The 17,403-nt window shown below is 44.7% G+C and overlaps 1 protein-coding gene across 2 annotated transcripts in view; it reads left to right on the forward strand.

The window, feature by feature from the left end:
• The first annotated feature begins 1,011 nt into the window (after positions 1-1,011).
• Positions 1,012-17,403, forward strand: part of RPS6KC1 (ribosomal protein S6 kinase C1) — a 94,413-nt gene continuing 78,021 nt past the window's right edge. Inside the window, exons 1-2 of one of the 2 annotated variants that reach the window (XM_081903754.1) lie at positions 1,012-1,669; positions 10,439-10,474. In XM_081903754.1, the coding sequence (XP_081759880.1) occupies positions 1,565-1,669; positions 10,439-10,474 (141 nt within the window). In that variant the 5' untranslated portion in view covers positions 1,012-1,564. Of the gene's footprint in view, positions 1,670-10,438; positions 10,475-17,403 lie in introns of those variants that run through there. The other variant, XM_081903755.1, reaches the window with a different exon arrangement.

The following is a 17,403-nucleotide window of genomic DNA, read 5'->3' on the forward strand; positions in this document are numbered from 1 at the left end:
ACCTCCAAGCAGTTATGCTCCAGCCATTCCCCACCTTTAAAACTCAACATACTGCTCACAGTGTTCACATACTGAGATGCGAAAAGAGGATTAATAATAGGTGCATAGAAAATAGCACATCTGAGACCACAAAAGCCTTTCTTCCAGAGGACAAATTGTAGTATGTAGCTTTTAGGGAATCCTTTGGAAAGAATATGCACTTCCTAAGAATGTCAGAAGAGCTCTGTTGGATCAGGCCAACATCCTGTGGTTGACCACAGTGGCCAACCACAAGCCCATGAGATGCCTGCAAACAGCACCTGAGTTCAACAGTGCTCTCCACCCCTACAGTGCTATCCCAGCAACTGGTTATTCAGGGACATAAAGCATCCATGACAGATGGCCATCCAACCTCATAAATACTAAACATTCTACGTATAACCTTGGTAGCTATGCTTAGATGTAAGAAGTCATAAATGCATGGACGTAGCCAGGATTTTTGCTGGAGGGGGTTAGACCTTTTGTTAGGGGGCTGCAGAACCTCAGTTTGCTATGTATTTTTATTGAATTTTATTGAAGGGGGACAGCTGCCTCTCCCCACCCCTGCCCCGGCTACACCCATGCATAAATACAGGGCTTAATTCAGTCTTGGCATCGTTTTTTCAATTGCAACCCCGGCACGTAGGAAATAAAAATAGATTTAAATTGCCAGAGCAGGTGCAGAGTCTATTTCACTCGCCACCACTGAATAAATACAGAGAACTGATGTGGCCTACTGGCTAGACATCTGTCCTGGATTTACTAAGTGGTCTTTAGTCTTTCTCTTAATCCCCCCCCCTGGCCCCCTGGGAATAATAATACAGATCTTCCTTGCAGGGATGTTGTGCATAGGCCTACATCAAGACAGTGTGTATGCGACATGCCAGGAACATGAGAAATCATTGCATAAAACGCATCATTATTAGAAATCATGAGTCAGGGTTAAGACTGCACATTTACGCACCGTTTTATTTGGGAGCAAGAAGGACTTACTTCCGAATAAACATGTTTAGGCTTGCGGAAAGAGCGCCCCCAGAAGCGGAAGAGGTGGTGGGAAAGGACAACAACCCGGAGTCTTCGTGCTACTTTCTCTCAAATTAAGCTCTGAGCAGAGGAACCTTTTTTCTCTCGATCCTGAAAAGGGTCGCGCGCGCGCAGTCATTTCATGCGCCCCTGGACACTCCGGGAGACAACCCAGCCGGCCTGACTCTGCCGGCGCTTCTCCTTCCAAGGCGTGTGTGGGTGGGGAGGCTCCATCCCGACCCCCGCGGGAAGGATCGGGCAGGGCGGGTGGGGGAGGAAAGAGAGGCAGGCCGGCGAGCTGCGTCGCGGGGGCCGCCCTCGCCTGCATCGCGCGCCGGATCCACGCGGAGGAGAGGAGAGGCGCTGCTTTCGCGGCTGCCGCCGCCGCTCCCTCTCTCCCATCGCTTCCGCCGCCGGCTCAGGCCTGACCCGGGAGTGGATCTTTGCAGCAGCCTGGCGGCGCTGGGCCGGCGCCGAGGAAGCCGCGGCCTCCGCACCTCCTGCCGGCCCGCTGCGAGCAAGGATGATCTCCCCGCAGGGACGAGGCGGGGACGTGGCCCGGTTCTACACGGTCACCGAGCCCAAGCGCCATCCTCGGGGATACACCCTGTATAAGGTCACCGCGCGGGTGAGTCAGCCTCGGGAAGAAAAGGGAAAGAGAAAGAGAAATGGGAAGGCCGTCTTCCGTGCAATCTTTGATTAGGTTCGGGGGTGACGAACGGGATCCTTCCCCTTCTGATCTCCGCCACGGGCAGGGAGATCCCGGGAGCCTGCTTGCCTGCAAGTAGGCAGGTTGTCCGTGCGGCTCGCGGGCAGCGGCTTCCCGGCATCTACCGAAGCCGGAGAAGGCAGAATTGGAACCCAGGGCCTCTTTTGGCAACGCCCGGCGGGCATGTGCTTTTGCCACAGCGCCGTGGCCTCTTACAGGGATGCCTTTGCTCGTCCTCTCTCCAAGCAGATGTCCATATCTCTCTCTCCTCCCCCCCCCCCCGCAATCTGCTGAGAGGAGTGAGGGGGCGGCAGAGAGAGAGCATTGATTCTCTTTCTTCCCCGACATCTCTATACATTTTTCCTCGCTCTATAGCAGGGGTAGGCATCCTAAGGGCCGTGGGCTGGATGCGGCCCAATCGCCTTCTCAATCTGGCCCGCGGACGGTCTGGGAATCAGTGTGTTTTTACATGAGTAGAATGTGTCCTTTTATTTAAAATGCATCTCTGGTTATTTATAGGGCATAGGAATTCGTTCACCCCCCCCCCCCAAATATAGTCCGGACTGGCCCACGGCTGAATGAGTTGCTGACCCCTGCTCTATAGGATGGAGGGAGTCGCATTTCCACTCAGACCCCACTCCAGAAGTACCCAGTTTGGGGGGTAGGAGGGATCATGGCATCTCCCTTCCATCTCAGATCCTCCTCTTCCCTCGTTTCCATGCATGTGGGTTTTATCTGGAGGCGAGGTCAGCATCCTCTATCTTCAGAGGAGTGGATGGGATGTAGGAATAACACTGCAATCCTCTGCATGCTTAACCTGGGATAAACACTGCCAAACACGGAGGGACTGGCTTCTTGCACATTGGGTCAGGGATGTGAGCTTCCCCCAGTAGAGATGTGTTTGGGGAGAGAGCCAAAATCTGCATTATGTAAGGCTAGGTCAGAAGGGACAGCCATCGCTATAGGTGTAGAGATGGGAAGCAGTTTGTAGTTGTGCCTGATTTTTCGATGGGCCTGGTTGTCCAAAGGGCAACAGGAGGTTATGGTTTGATCTGGGCTTCCAGCTCAAAGGGCAGAGCCAGGTTTTGATGGTGTAGTAGCACTCATTTGTTTCCTAGACCTGGTCCTTGAGTACAATGCAAAGAGACCATGTCCTCTCCTCTGTGCTATTGGAAATGAAGGAAGAGCTGTTTTTTTGCACAGATGACAGCCTAACTCAAATGAAAGCCAAAAAATTAGTCATATTTCCCATGTCTTGACCTTCCCACACATTGCCCTAAAAACATTTATTTGAGACCCAGTGTGGCATAATGGTTAAAATATCCGACTAGGACCTGGAAGATGAGGTTTCAAATCCTTACTTGGCTATGAAGTTCAGTGGGTAACCTTCAGCCGGTCACTGGCTCTCTGCCACACCTCCCTCTCAGGGTTGTTGGGATTAAATGACAAGGGGGAGCACCATGTCAGGAATTTGAGCTTCTTGGAGAAAAAACATGGGATATAAAAGCAACAAATAAGTAATCAATAAATAATAGATTGGCACCTATCAGAGAATAACCTCTTTTGAAATTCCGTGCTCCCTTGCGTCTCCGGTAAGAGACAAGGGCTCATTCAGACATTACTTGGGAGAAACCTTCATCTGCTAAGAGTCTTGGACTTTCAACTATCTTCTCCTGCATTCCAGCCCACATTCTCACTGCTGGGAGGAAGTAGCATTGTATGCAGGCTATACTGGTGTTAATTTAATATATTTATTTTGCAAGGTTTATATATCTTTTAACCTCCAAATGGTTTCCATAAAATACTTATTTTTATTTTATTTTTTATTTTTTAAAATGGTATCCACCTGATTCCCTATCTGTCCTTGGAAAAAAATGTGAGTTTTCAATCGTGATGACGGAGATACTGCAGTCAAATAAACCTGGTACAGCCTGGATTAGATGTTGCTTTCTTTTCCTTTCAGTAGTTATTACAACAGTTGTGTGTGTCCCAAACTGTGGTCTGTGGACAACCTATGATCCACAGGCTTCCATGGCATGCCTGCATTAAGTACGTTTCCGAGCACAATTCAAAGTGTTGGTGCTGACCTTTAAAGCCCTAAACTGCCTCAGTCCTGTATACATGAAGGAGCATCTCCACCCCCCATCATCCAGCCCGGACACTGAGGTCCAGCGCTGAGGGCCTTCTGGCGGTTCCCTCATTGCAAGATGTGAGGTTACAGGGAACCAGGCAGAGGGCCTTCTGGTAGTGGCGTCTGCCCTGTGGAACGCCCTCCCAGCAGATGTCAGGGAAATAAACAACTATTTTACTTTTAAAAGACAACTGAAGGCGGCCCGGAAGTTTTTAATGTCTGATGCTGTATTGTTTTCAGTATTCAGTTGGAAGCCGCCCAGAGTGGCTGGGGAAACCCAGCCAGATGGGCAGGGTATAAATAATAAATTATTATTATTATTAATGATTTTACATTGCATTACTATTGCTGCTTTTATTTCTTATAAAATGGCTCATCTAGTTCAGCATCCTGTTCTCACAGAGGCCAGCCAAATGCTCATGGGAAGCCTGCAAGCAGAACATGAGGGCAACAGCAATCTGCTCACTTGCAGCTCCCAGCAATTGGATTGACATCATGGCTAGGTATTAATTGATAGCCTTGTCCTCCATTGACTTTCTCTACTCTTCTTTTAAAGCCATCCAAGTTGGTAGCCATCACTGCCTTCTGTAGGAACAAGTGCCATAGTTTAGCTGTGTGCTGTATGAAGAAGTACTTTCTTTTATCTGCTCTGCTCCTCCTAACATTCACCAACCTGCTACTATCAAAGGTGCACTGGTTTAACAAACATTTAAATTCTAGTTATAACTGCCTCTACTTTTTGCATCTTGGTGCCCATTTGACTCCTACCTTATAATTTTTCTCCTTTGTATACTTGCCAACTAAGATTTCGCTTTGTGCATCTGAGGATGTGGGCTTCAGCCCATGATTGTGTTTGTCCCAATAAGTTTGTTAGCCTTTAATGTACCACAAGTCTCTTGGTACCCAAACCCTACATTTAAAGCCAATACCACTTTAAACAGTCATAACTCCCCACCCCAATCCTAGGAACTGTAGTTAAGGGTGCTGAGAATTATTAGGAAACCTTTATTCACAGGGCTTTTATTTTCAGCTGGAACTTTCCGGAACTCAGTTCCGGCACCTCTCAGGTGGCTGCCTTTGCCATTATAAGAGAACAAGGGAGGCATTCATAGTGAGTTCTGGCACCTCTTTTTCTAGAAAAATAGCACTGCTTATTCCCCTCACAAAACTCTGGAAACTGTAGCTCTGTAAGGGGAATCGGGGTCTCCTAACAATTCCCATCATTCTTAACCAACTACAGTGTTTTCATTGTTGGAACCTGTCCTGGGATCTGGCAGGTGTGATGTTCTTTCCTGTCATGTTTGCAAACATCTTTGTAAACAGAGTTGGTCTGCCAATGAACCTGGTGCCAGAAGCCAGCTCCCCATAGAGCACGCCTTGGGGGGACCTGTTGTCTTCCATTCTGTGGACGGGACCAAGCCAGTGTCGATGTTGCTGAGATAGGAGTGCAAACATGCTGGGAATGTGGGCCCAGGAGAGTACATATTTGCTTGAAACTCCGTCCTGCCATGTGATACCGAAAATCTTCCTGAGGCAACACATGTAAATAGTAATAGTAATAATAATAATAATAATACATTTCCCAGGATCCCTTGGGGGAAAGCCATAATTGTTAAAAGTGGTATGGTAGTACTTTAAATGTAGGGTGCAGACGATGGGCCCTTTGTTGTCCATTCCTGGTGGTAAATTCCACAGCGCCTTTCTCTCAAGAGATAAGAAAGCAGGCTTGTCCAGGAGGATGGTAGATAAGAAAACTTGGCTGTTAAATTTCCAAGACAATTCAGTTACTTCATTGTAAGCCTGAGGTGAAGTGGGGTATATGTGTGTGAGAGAGACAAAGAGGAAGAGGGGCATAAAGATTGTGCAAGGCATGTGAAAGGTAAACAGTGAAAGCCAGAACTGTTCCACAATTATAGATAAATGCTCTTAAATCAATATATTAAAACCTGCAGGCCCTTGCTCTTTAAGAGAATTGGATTTGAAATGCACTCGCCCAAGCAAGGTTAAAGAAAAGACCCAGCGCACCTGCTCACGCTCACGATAACAGTCTCCAAAAGAGGCTGGGATTCCTTTCCTCCCCCTGCTCATTGCATCATGCTCCCTTGGTTTTATTTGGTTCCCGAGTAACCAAAGCGAATGCATCCGAAGCTTCAAATACCAGGGGGATAGTGCTTGTTAAAGTAATGTTAACAACAAGCATCTATGTAAGGTCTCCCCGTTTTTGTCATGGAATAGAGCCAGCCAGCAGTACAGAGTTTAACGCTGGTGGCGCTTGAAGCTGCTGGCATGAACTGACCTTACATGTCAACATGCTGGAATTGGAGTTAAAACTTTGACGGTAAGCTTCCTTAGAATGCTCTCAGTCTTCTCAGGTTGTATTGTGAAATGAGTGATAATCTGAATCAGCCTTCCTGTGATGGTAGGATTGCTTAGTCTTGGGAACTGCGGACTGCCATTGGTTGAGTTGCTGTGATGTCACCAAAGGGCTGTGCAGCCATAGGACAGGCAGCCCAGCATGAAAGCAGATTGAGAGATCTTTAGCAGTTTGAGTTCTAAAGTCGATCAGAGCCTTTGTTGAATTAAACTTGTTATGTGTGCTGCCTTCATGTAGTGGGGTACTCGGTTGGTTGAGTGGATGCAGAGAAGGGTTGTGGTTCAGTGCTATATACTTTGCATGCAAAAAAATCCCTGACATCTCCAGGTTTGGCTTGGAGAGATCCCTATCTGAAGCCCTGAAGAGGTGCTACCAATCAGTGTAGGCATTACTGATCCAGATGGATGATAATAATAATAATAATAATAATAATAATAATAATAATAATAATAATACAAAATTATTTATACCCTGCACATGTGGCTGGGTTTCCCCAGCCACTCTGGGCGGCTTCCGACAAAACACTAAAATACAATAACTTGTTAAACATTAAAAGCTTCCCTAAACAGGGCTGCCTTCAGATGTCTTCTAAAAGTTTGGTAGTTATTTTTCTCTTTGACATCTGATGGGAGGGCGTTCCACAGGGTGGGTGCCACTACCGAGAAGGCCCTCTGCCTGGTTCCCTGTAACTTGGCTTCTCGTAGCAAGGGAACCGCCAGAAGGCCCTCGGCACTGGACCTCAGTGTCCGGGCAGAACGATGGAGGTGGAGGCGCTCCTTCAGATATATTGGACTGAGGCTGTTTAGGGCTTTAAATGGATGGATGGTCTGACTCTGTATAAGGCAACTTTCTATGCTCCTCTTAGTGGTATTGGAACATTTTAATGACCACTGACCATTTGCTGCAAGTACCACCGAACGCTTTCATTAAGAGTTGATTTGAGCTGCCTTAAGGGTACAAAGGTTATTGCCCTGATCCATCACATACGAACTGCCTGCAGAATTGGGTTTCTCTATAGCCCCTTTCAATTGTTGCTAAAGTGGCAAAAGTTATCAGCCGGGAGTGTGGGGCAGTGGGGTTGATGAATGTACAGTACTAGCTCCGCACCTTCCTTTTCTTTTAAATTGTTTCTATTAAATATTTTCTTGGGTTTCAAAAGTACATGCAGTGTCGCTGCTATCAGTTCATAGAGTTCTTTCTAACAGATCATCCAGTCCTCCAAGAAATATGCAAAATAACAAAAAAGGTACTAGAAGCCACTCCAGAACTGGCCCTACTGAATATTTTCCAAGACAATAACACACCCACGCTACAAAGAACTCATAAGCCACCTTCTCTCAGCAGCCAGGGATCATAGAATTGTAGTGTTGGAAGAAGTGGCCACACTGATCATCCTGCAATGCGGAAATATGTTGCCCAGTGTGGGGTTTGAACCCATGATCCTGAGTTTAAGAGTCTCATTCTTTACTGACTGAGCTATCGCAGAGGTTGCATTATAGCTAAACACTGAAGGGACCTGTCAGGAGTAAACATGGACCACTGGTACCAAGCTACAACAATAGGGGACAAACAAAAGATGATGCCTTCACCCCGGTGTGGCTCCCCTTTATTACGTACACAGCCCAACAAGACAACAGCAGGAGCCCACTGACAGCATACTGTATATTGCTCAGCACCTTTCTTGCCCTACCAACTTGTGGAAGCTGACCTTCTGAAGCATGGATCTTACTGTGCTTGTGGAGGTTTCTGTGTTTTAAAATGCTGGGAAATCAGCTTTTAAGAGGGCTCCCCATTTCATAGGGATAACCTCCACAATTGGAGGGAGGTGAGAACTGGAGTGGAAAAAGCCCTCGCTTGTGTTAACTCTCTTTAGTAACACTTGAAGAGGATATGTATAGACCCCTACTGAGCATACTGAGGGTTTGGCTGTGGGTTTTTTGGTTTTTTGGTTTTTTTTGCCTGCTTTTAAATGGGCTCTTAAGACTACTTCCTTTCACCAGGTATTTTTTAATTAGAGCCTGCTCTTCCTGGTGTGTGTTGTTGTGGTATTTTACTGGCGTATGTTGTGCCCTTTAGCATCCATCTCTATATGCCATTATATCTTTAAAGATTCTGCATGCCACCTTGATTTGTCACAAAAAGGTGGAATATGAATGCCCAAACGAAGAAATGAATAGCTTGGGGCTTTTCAGCTTTAAGAAAAGGTGAATAATAGAATCTTAGAGTTGGAAGGGACCCAAGGGTCATCTAGTCCAACCCGCTGCAATGCAGGAATCTCAGCTAAAGCATCTATAACAGATGGCTATCCAACCTCTGCTTAAGAACATGCTAGAAGTTCATAAAAGTATCTCTCATGTGGAGAAAGTGAATTAAAAAAAGGCCCCCTCCCCTCATAATATTGGGCTAGCCTTTCTATCACTTGAGCCCTGCATCCTGTTTGCGGCCTTCTAAGGATTGGGGCATCTAATTAAAGAGCTTGTGGCTCTAAGGTCAAACTGCCTGCATGGGGGTCTCAGACCTGGTATTGGCAGTGAGCACTGGAACCCCAGTAGCTGCCTAAGATTCCAGCTGCTGCTGCTTGTCCTGCATGCAGAACAAAAAACATCAGTAGGTTTGTAAGCCCAGAAATGGCGGTTGAGTGAGGTCCGAAATACAGTAGTAGCTTGGATGCCAAACTCTTTGCGAGTCGAACATTTTGGCGAACGCCGCAAACCCGGAAGTGAGTGTTCTGGTTTGTGAAGGTTCTTTGGAATTCAAATGTCCGACGGGGCTTCCGCAGCTTCTGACTGGCTGCAGGAGCTTCCTGCAGCCAATCAGAAGCCGCACTTTGGTTTCCAAACATTTTGAAAGACAAACAGCCTTCCGGAACAGATTCCGTTTGACTTCCAAGGTATGACTGTAAGGAGGATTGGCAATTTAAAATGACAGAATATGCAGAGTTGGCAAGTCTAACAAGTAAAATAAGACAACAAGAAGATCAGGTATATAAAGAGGAATGGACAAATTTTGTGTAGTATCTGGAAAACAACTGTAAACATGTGAAAATGTTAGTAGAATTAAGGTAAATTCAACAGTATAACACATAACAAAGGAATAATAAAGGAATAAGAGAGTTAAATGGCTATGCAAGAATATGCGGGAAAATTAAAGGAACCAGGGAAGGGGAAGAAGGGAAGTCGCGAATGATCAGTTTATTTTAAAGAAAGATATGAATGGGGAAATGTTTATTTTAATGTGAATGTGGTTTTGAAAAAAATGCAACACTGAAAAATGTAAATAAAATTTTAAAAAAGAAAAGGGGAAAAAAAGTATGTAGGTCCCAGTGTATGCATTCAGACTTGCTGGTTTGTTTCACCTACAGTGCATCCCTCCTTTTACCTGCAAGCTTTATTATGGTTGTTCTCCCATCAAGTGGGAAAGACCAGTCAGAAACATTCCCGACTTTAGTAATTCAGCAGGAGACTTTGGGATGCTTTCTAGAGTGTACTTTCAGTTCGTACTGGGCAATGCTGAGATCTTGGCCTGCTTGTCTTGTGAACTGACGATGCACCTTAAAATATTCCCTAGAATATGGTACAGTACAGGGAGCTTCTGTGTTGGACACACAGGGGCTTCTTGGTGTGGGGGAAAGTTGGAAATTACTGATGAAGAGGGAAAGGAGGAGGATGAAGAGGAAAATGAGGTTTCTTTTCTTATCGTGCGGTTGAATTCCATTGTTTAATGACTTGCCTTTCTGTTCCCTTGCACTTCTTCATTTTTGCGTACAGTACAAAAATGCGCTGAATGTGGAGTTGTAAGTGACATGTTATTTTGAAGACAGTTTGCAAAGACAACACACCCTGAGAGTAATAGGACTGGGTGCTTTTGCTCTGCCTTGCATTGGATCATGATGTTCTCATATGGTCTGAAGTGCATTGAATTCAGTCTGCATAGGTGTTAGCTGCACTCTATGGGACTCACATGAATTGGTTTCTACATGTGTAAACCCCTCCGCAGATATGATGCTGGAATGTGTGGATATCAAGACTGGGATGGATGAGTATAATCCTAATCAAGCGTAGTCCCAAATAAAGAAAGGGTTTTTAAAAATCAATATTAGATCATTGGGCACTTTTGTGTGCTCTCTCTGTGTCTCTCATTAACAAATTCAAGCACTGACAGGGCCTTTGCTTTTGTTTTTCAGATTGTTTCTCGAAAAAATCCAGAAGATGTCCAAGAGGTAAACCTTTATCTTTTAAAGCATCTTTAGTTCTAGCATAGGTATGGCACAAACTGTTATGTCTTTTTATATTGCAAAATAGAACAAGTAAGTTCTGTTCCTGTTTTAGTGACTAGATTGGCAATTGATGGCTAATCTTGTTTCTGCTGCCTCAGTTGGTCATTTGCTCGCAGGCTAAGTCTAGGGATCCTCCTGTGCAGGTGTGCACACACCTCCGCGCGCGCGCGCACACACACACACACACACACACACACGTTCTTCATCTTCTATCTGATATTTGAAAGAGAGTCCTAATGGATTGTTAAGGAAATGGGTAGCAATGCACTTTTCTCTTTCAAGCTACCATTGTGTAATTAGCACAGTTCTAATTAAATTAGTGAGGTCCTCAGTCCTACCTTGGGTGTGTTACCTACCCAACATAACTGAACTCCTGGTGGCCATGAAGTTTTGCCCAAAATGATAAACACAGCACACACACGATAAAACAATGCAACCCCCCCCCAAAGCATAAGCACAGCACCACTTTCTGAAAACGTGTTAAGAATCAGGGAAACTACTCAATAGCCTGTCTACAACAAATACCAGAATGATGGATGGAGAATTGGAGAGAGATGTGATCCATAACCATCTGAACACCAGAGGGTGAAAGTGATTATGTAAGATTAACAGGATGCAAAACAGAGTTGACAAAAGGAAAAATAAGGATAGGAAGGTAGGAAACCGTCTTCTCTCACGGGCAGTGGCTCCCTAGAGCCTCAGGTAGAGAGGTCTGTCATATAATTTCCTACTTTTTGTCTGAACATTTCCGGGATGAAATCTGAGATTTTATTCATTCACATCATGTGCTCTACCACTGAGCTATGGCTTCTTTCCCAAGGGAAGCGGAACAATCTAAAATACTTGCAGCTGAGAAAAGCTTCACATAAACCTTCGGGCAAAAGCTTTGATGAGTGGAGGAGGGCTGTTTATGAGAACACAAGCAGGCCAAAGGCCCATTCAGGTCACATCCATTCCATGCAGTTAGGGCACATGACTTCCCCAGAAAGAATCCTGGGCACTGTATTTTCTTAAGGGTGCCGGGTTTGTCCCTCTGTGAGGGATAAACTACACTTCCCATGATTCTTTGGGAGAAACCATGTATGGTGTGGCTGTGAAAGCAGTTCAGCATCTTGTCATGGTGACCACATGTGCATTTGCACATGTGAAGCCTGCAACAGGACCTGAGTCCTGCCTGCAGCAACTGGTGTACAGAAGCATGCTGCCTTTGACAGTGAAGGCAGAACATAGCAATCATGGCTAGTAGCCATTGATAGCTTTATCCTCCAGGCATAGGCCAGGAGTCCTGAGGCTGTGACCAGAGCAATATAATTCCACTTGTGCAGTTTTGGGGTAGGAAATGCTCAGCCCCTGTACTGCTGAAGTGCTCACCCGGTTGCATGAAACAGAAGAACCAATGTTTCTCAATCTTTCTTGCCACATTCCTCATGCAAGGCTTCCCGACATGTTTTGCATGAGAAAGACACGTTCTCTTTAGATCGAAAGCTGTTTCTGCACACAAAGTAGACTTCTGGGCATGATGCAAGAAATCAGCATGTAGGAAGGTGCAGCCAGAATCAGACAAGAGGGACTGAAAAGGGCAGATGGGTCTGTAGGCAGAGGGGTGAGTGAGAAAGGGTGAGTAAGGTCAAGGAGAGTTGGGAGTCCTTAACACAAGGTTCTGGCAGTATGCTGGCAGTAGAGACTTAGTGAGAATAAAGTGGGTATGATTTCAGTGAGATGGGATTCTAGCAGAGGCATTTTGAAATGATGAAAGAGGGTGGAAGGGAGAGTTGGGAAGATGGTCAGGGTAGGTGTATCACGAAGTCTTCTCCCTTGTGACTTCTACAGTATATTTGATATTTCAAAATAAGATCTTTGCTGTAATGAAAGATGCGTTATGCACTCCCACTTCACCCACAATCTAGAAATAAAACATTTTTTCATAGACTCAGTTGGTTCACCTGTTTATAGCAAATTTAGTAAAATATCTATCATCTATCTATCATCTATCTATCTATCTATCTATCTATCTATCTATCTATCTATCTATCTACTATCTATCTATCATCTATCTATCATCTATCTATCATCTATCTATATCTATCTATCTATCTATCTATCTATCATCTTCTATCTATCTATCTATCTATCATCTATCATCTATCATCTATCTCTCTATCTATCATCTATCTATCTATCTATCATCTATCTATCTATCTATCTATCTATCTATCTATCTATCTATCTATCTATCTATCTATCTATCTATCTATCTATCTATCTATCTATCTCTATCTATCATCTATCTATCTATTGATCATCTATCTATCTATCTATCTATCTATCTATCTATCTATCTATCATCATCATCAACAACAACTATCATCTATCTATCAACGAGGGAAATTTGAACTTGAAACAACCTGATTGATTTTGACAGTCCTTGGATATGGATCATTGAGTAAGAACAAATATAAAAATGGATTAATTACAGAAACATTATCCCAGTACTGTCAAATTGTTTGCTTCCTACTTTCTGTGTGCAAGGGTAAAACCAAGTTGCCAAATCTTTTCCTTGTTTGCACAGTGGGGGGTGGAGAACCTGCAGCCTTCACAGATGTTGCTGGACTCCAAATTCTATAATGCCTGACCCAGTTGTCATGCTGGCTTGACCTGATGGGAGTTGGAGCCCAACAAAATCTGAAGGGCCACATCCCTGCATCGATCACAATCTTTCTCAGACCTTTTCTATTTCACCTTTACGTCTGTGACAAAGGTAGACCAGCAAATAAACTCTCTTCCAGATTTGTCTTCTTCTAGTTTGTAACTTGTTGTTCACCTTTTCCAAGGAGGATCCTGAACTGGAAATAACCTGTGAAAACAGGTTGCCATTATCATCTTCCTAAAAAGAAGAGCCTGCTGGATCAAGCCAATGGCCCATCTAGTCCATCATCCTGTTCTCACAGTGGCTAACCAGATGCCTGTGGAAAACCCAGAATCAGGACCTTGAGCGCAAGAGCACTCTCTGCCTCCTGCGTTTTCCAGCAACTAATTTCAGATGCGTTATTGCCCCTGACTATGGAGGCAGAGCATAGCCGCCATTTTGTCATACTAGCCATAAGTGTTACATTCATGAGGCACACCGTGGCCTGGTTCACACATCCCATTAAACCATAGTTAAAATACACAAGCCATGGTCTGGCTTGCCACATCATCTGAACCTGGGCTCTTGGTTTGCTTCTCTCTAGACAAACCATAAGCGGAAGATAAAGTTTGTTTTTGGCTTGCCACTTGTGGTTTATTTGGAGGAAAGAAACCACAAGCTTGAGTTTGGATGACACAACTAGTCTGACTTTGGGTTGCTTTTCAGAAGCAGGTCAGGTCCTGCTTGTGGGCTTCCCATAGGCATCTGCACTGTGAGTGCAGGATGTTGCATAATATGGGGCTTTGGCCTGATGCACCAGGGCTTTTCTTATGTTCTTATGATATGCCATTGTAAGTTTATCAGCCATTGTAAGTTTACTTTCTGTTGCTGTGCTACCATCCCCAAAGTTTGACATTTCTCCAGGGCTTTATTAACAAAGCATAGTAATGCATTTCCTTTCTGGGCCTTAATGGTTTCTGAAAGTGCAAACACTAAGGTGCCATACATGGTAAATCACCAGGGAGTTTTAATTTATATAGATGTGGAAGGCAGATAATAATGCTGGTATACCAAAAGCATTTGTTTGCAGCGGCAAATGCTGCTGATGTGAAAGTTTGCAGCAGTTGACTGTAAGACATTCACTATTTCAGACTGATGCCTAAACCTTTCTCTGCATGAAATAAAATTACTTTTCAAACGGGTTTGGCTTAATGTCTTGTATGAGCCAGTTCATTGCACAGGCTCTGTTTTAAACAGAGGTGGGATTCCCCCTCCCCATTAATCTGTTGGAAATGGAAACAAGACTTTCTCTTCTAGGGGTGGTGAACCTTTTTCAGCTCAAGGGCCGCTTTCTCTTCTACGTAACACTCTGAGGGCCACGGGTCTGTGCTAAGTGGGGATAGGAGCAAATACTAATTTACTCACACATCCCCCTCTAATCCCCCATGTAGGAAGAAGCACTTATTAGAGTTCAAATACACATTGTAGCCTGGCAAAAGCACTCAAGGCATACAAAGTATGACCAGGGCGGGATGTGGCCTTGGGAGAGTCCTGAGGGCTAGATAGAGGCCTAGAGAAGCCTAGAGGCCTTCATTTGGCTTAGGGCCTCTTCTATGTTCTTAAAGCAGCAACAACAGCACACATAATTTATAATTTTGGAGCCATTAGTGTCTTTTGCTTCCAAACAGTTGTTCACGTGTAAACTTTGGCCCAGGTACAGGGTGAAATGTGCTGTTTGTTGTCAGAAAAAAATCTGCCATTTCTCCATATGGAATGCCTGACTTTCAAACTTGGAGATGAAGGAAATTATCTGGCAAATAGATAGTGCAATTGTGTTTAAATTGTTTTGTTGGATTGCCGGTTGGCTTTGCTTAAAGCTAGTATTATGTGCAGTATATTTTAAAATATGTATTACATAATAAATAACAATAACAACAACAATAATAAATGAACCATGATCATCCAGATTTTACTCTTAGTGTTAGAAGTGTCAAGACCTGGAAAGAACAGTATCTCCCTTTCTGTTTTTTCCAATTCTTTGGAGAGAAAAAAGCAAGTTAAAAACCACATTGCCAATTGCCACTGGAAAGAGGCAACACAATGTGCAAGGCATTGAAGCCCTCAGCTATGTTTAGTTGGTGTGTCCTGGTGTTTGCTGGGTCCTGTTCAGTCTGCTCCTGATTATTGTTCTAGAAAAAGGAACAGTCCACTTCAGATCTTCTGAAGTAGCACTAAGTTTTTTCACCAGAAAGCCTATTCTTAATTTGAATAGTGTTGCAATTTGAGTAGCCCAGCAGCTTCTATGCCTAGTTGCTTTCAGAAAATTGTTACCACGAGCAATTTAAGTGGATGGCTATTTAGAACTTTGTGGCAGGGCCGTCTTGAGAGGAAGGACAAGATGGCGGCCATCTCCTTTTCTCCTACAGAAAGTGACTGGACTGGAAGTAACAGCAAACAGTAAACACTGACACTTCCACCACACCTAAGGGTGGCAAGTTAGCTTAAGGGGTGCAGGGCTGGCTGCGTGGCACACATACCTCTGTCCCCAGCAGAAGGGGGCTTTTCTGATGCTCCTCATACACTTCAGTACCTGCCACCTGAGGCAGCTTCCTCACTCTGCCTTATAGTAGGGCTGGCCCTCTCTGGTAAAGTGGCAGGAGCTTTAAAGGGATGAGTCTTGATGTAAATCTTTGAGGTGAATGGCTTCCCTCAGAGTAAGAACCTTCCATGATTCACTTTGCAGTGAATTTGGGTCATTGTATTTGCTCACTTCAACACCTTATCATTTTATCTGTCCCCTCCCCCTTTACCATAAGAATTGGCAAATATTTCTTGTTTTCATCTTAACCAAAGAGCTGCTCTGGTTTCTTAATTTTTTCATTCCAGCAAAAATGTTATAACTAGGTGGAATAGGCACAGACCACATATTCTTAGCATATCATTATTTTTAGTGGTGGATTTTCTGTTTCTGTTCTTGTGGGTGGACATTATTCTTCTCCCTTTCCTTTAACTTTTGGTTGCTGTTAAAGAAATACAATAAGACAGAACCCTTTTGCCATGCTTAGCATTCCTTGTAGCACCCTCCTCTTCTGCTGGATCATCCGCTCGAAGATGTTAGTTTGCTACATAACTGCTGCAAATGAGGCTGAGGTTTTGAACCAAGGGGTAGCAAAGGGCCATAGTAGCTGGTTGTTGTTCCGTAATGCTTCAGTGGTCAAGCTGTACCAGCCACCATTTTTGTTAGGGGTTAATGGCTTGCAGTATGGACAGGGCCCAAACCTGAAGTGGATGGGACCAAGTCATACAGGTGTGCAGACATAGGCACACACATGTACACACACATAGATTTTGAAACAAAGTTGGCTGACGACTGAAGCGTTTTGGGATGCTGCGTGCCCCTCTCTGAGATTATAATTTAGAGGTAGTGACTTCACTGCCCTTGGGGCCAGCCCAATGCATTCTGCCACCTGAGGCAAAGGAAAAGATACACCCCTCCAAACAAAATTATGTGCGCAGAATCCAGCAGGACTGGCAGCTGAATCTTACTTCAGCAGTAGTGGAGGACAGCGGCCTCCACCACATGTGGGTGTGGCAGGCTATTTCAGGGGGCAAAGGCATATCTCTGTCCCTTGATACCTTTCCACCACTGCCCAACCACCTGGTGCCTGGAGCAGCTGCCTCACTCTGTCTAACGCAGGGATGTCCAACTCCCAATAGACTGCGATCCACTCACAGTATAAAAAAACTGGCAGTCATTTACCCATTGTCTTTGGATGGACCTCAGTTGTTGAGCTTTTTTTTGGAAAGGCAAAGTTCTTGCGCTTTTTGGGGGAGGCCAAAGTTGTTGAGCTTTTAGGGGGGGAAGTACCGTAGATCACTGAGGGGCCAGAGATCTACCAGGAGCACCCCGCGATCTACCAGTAGATCGCCATTTACCTGTTGGGCATGCCTGGCGCTGGCTGTGCTGCCAAGAGTGCCAAACTGTTTGCCGCCAACTATGGGTGACTGCAGGGTTGGGGGTTGGCAATGCGGGCTGTTGCCCCTTCAGCAGTTAACTGTAACCTCCAGATTCCAAGCTTTCGGTTTTATTTTGTTTTTCAAAAAGAGTGTTTTCCAGCATTTGTAGAGATAAAAGGCAAATGTTCTTCCCACTTTTGTGTGTGAGAAATTATAGACTGTGCCTTTTAGTGTTTTACTTTGTCCTGGCCTGGAAAAATACCCCGCAGTTGCCCAGGGCTCCAATCTT

The sequence above is a fragment of the Podarcis melisellensis genome, assembly GCF_964234715.1.
Source record: "Podarcis melisellensis genome assembly, chromosome: 3".
NCBI lineage: Eukaryota > Metazoa > Chordata > Lepidosauria > Squamata > Lacertidae > Podarcis > Podarcis melisellensis.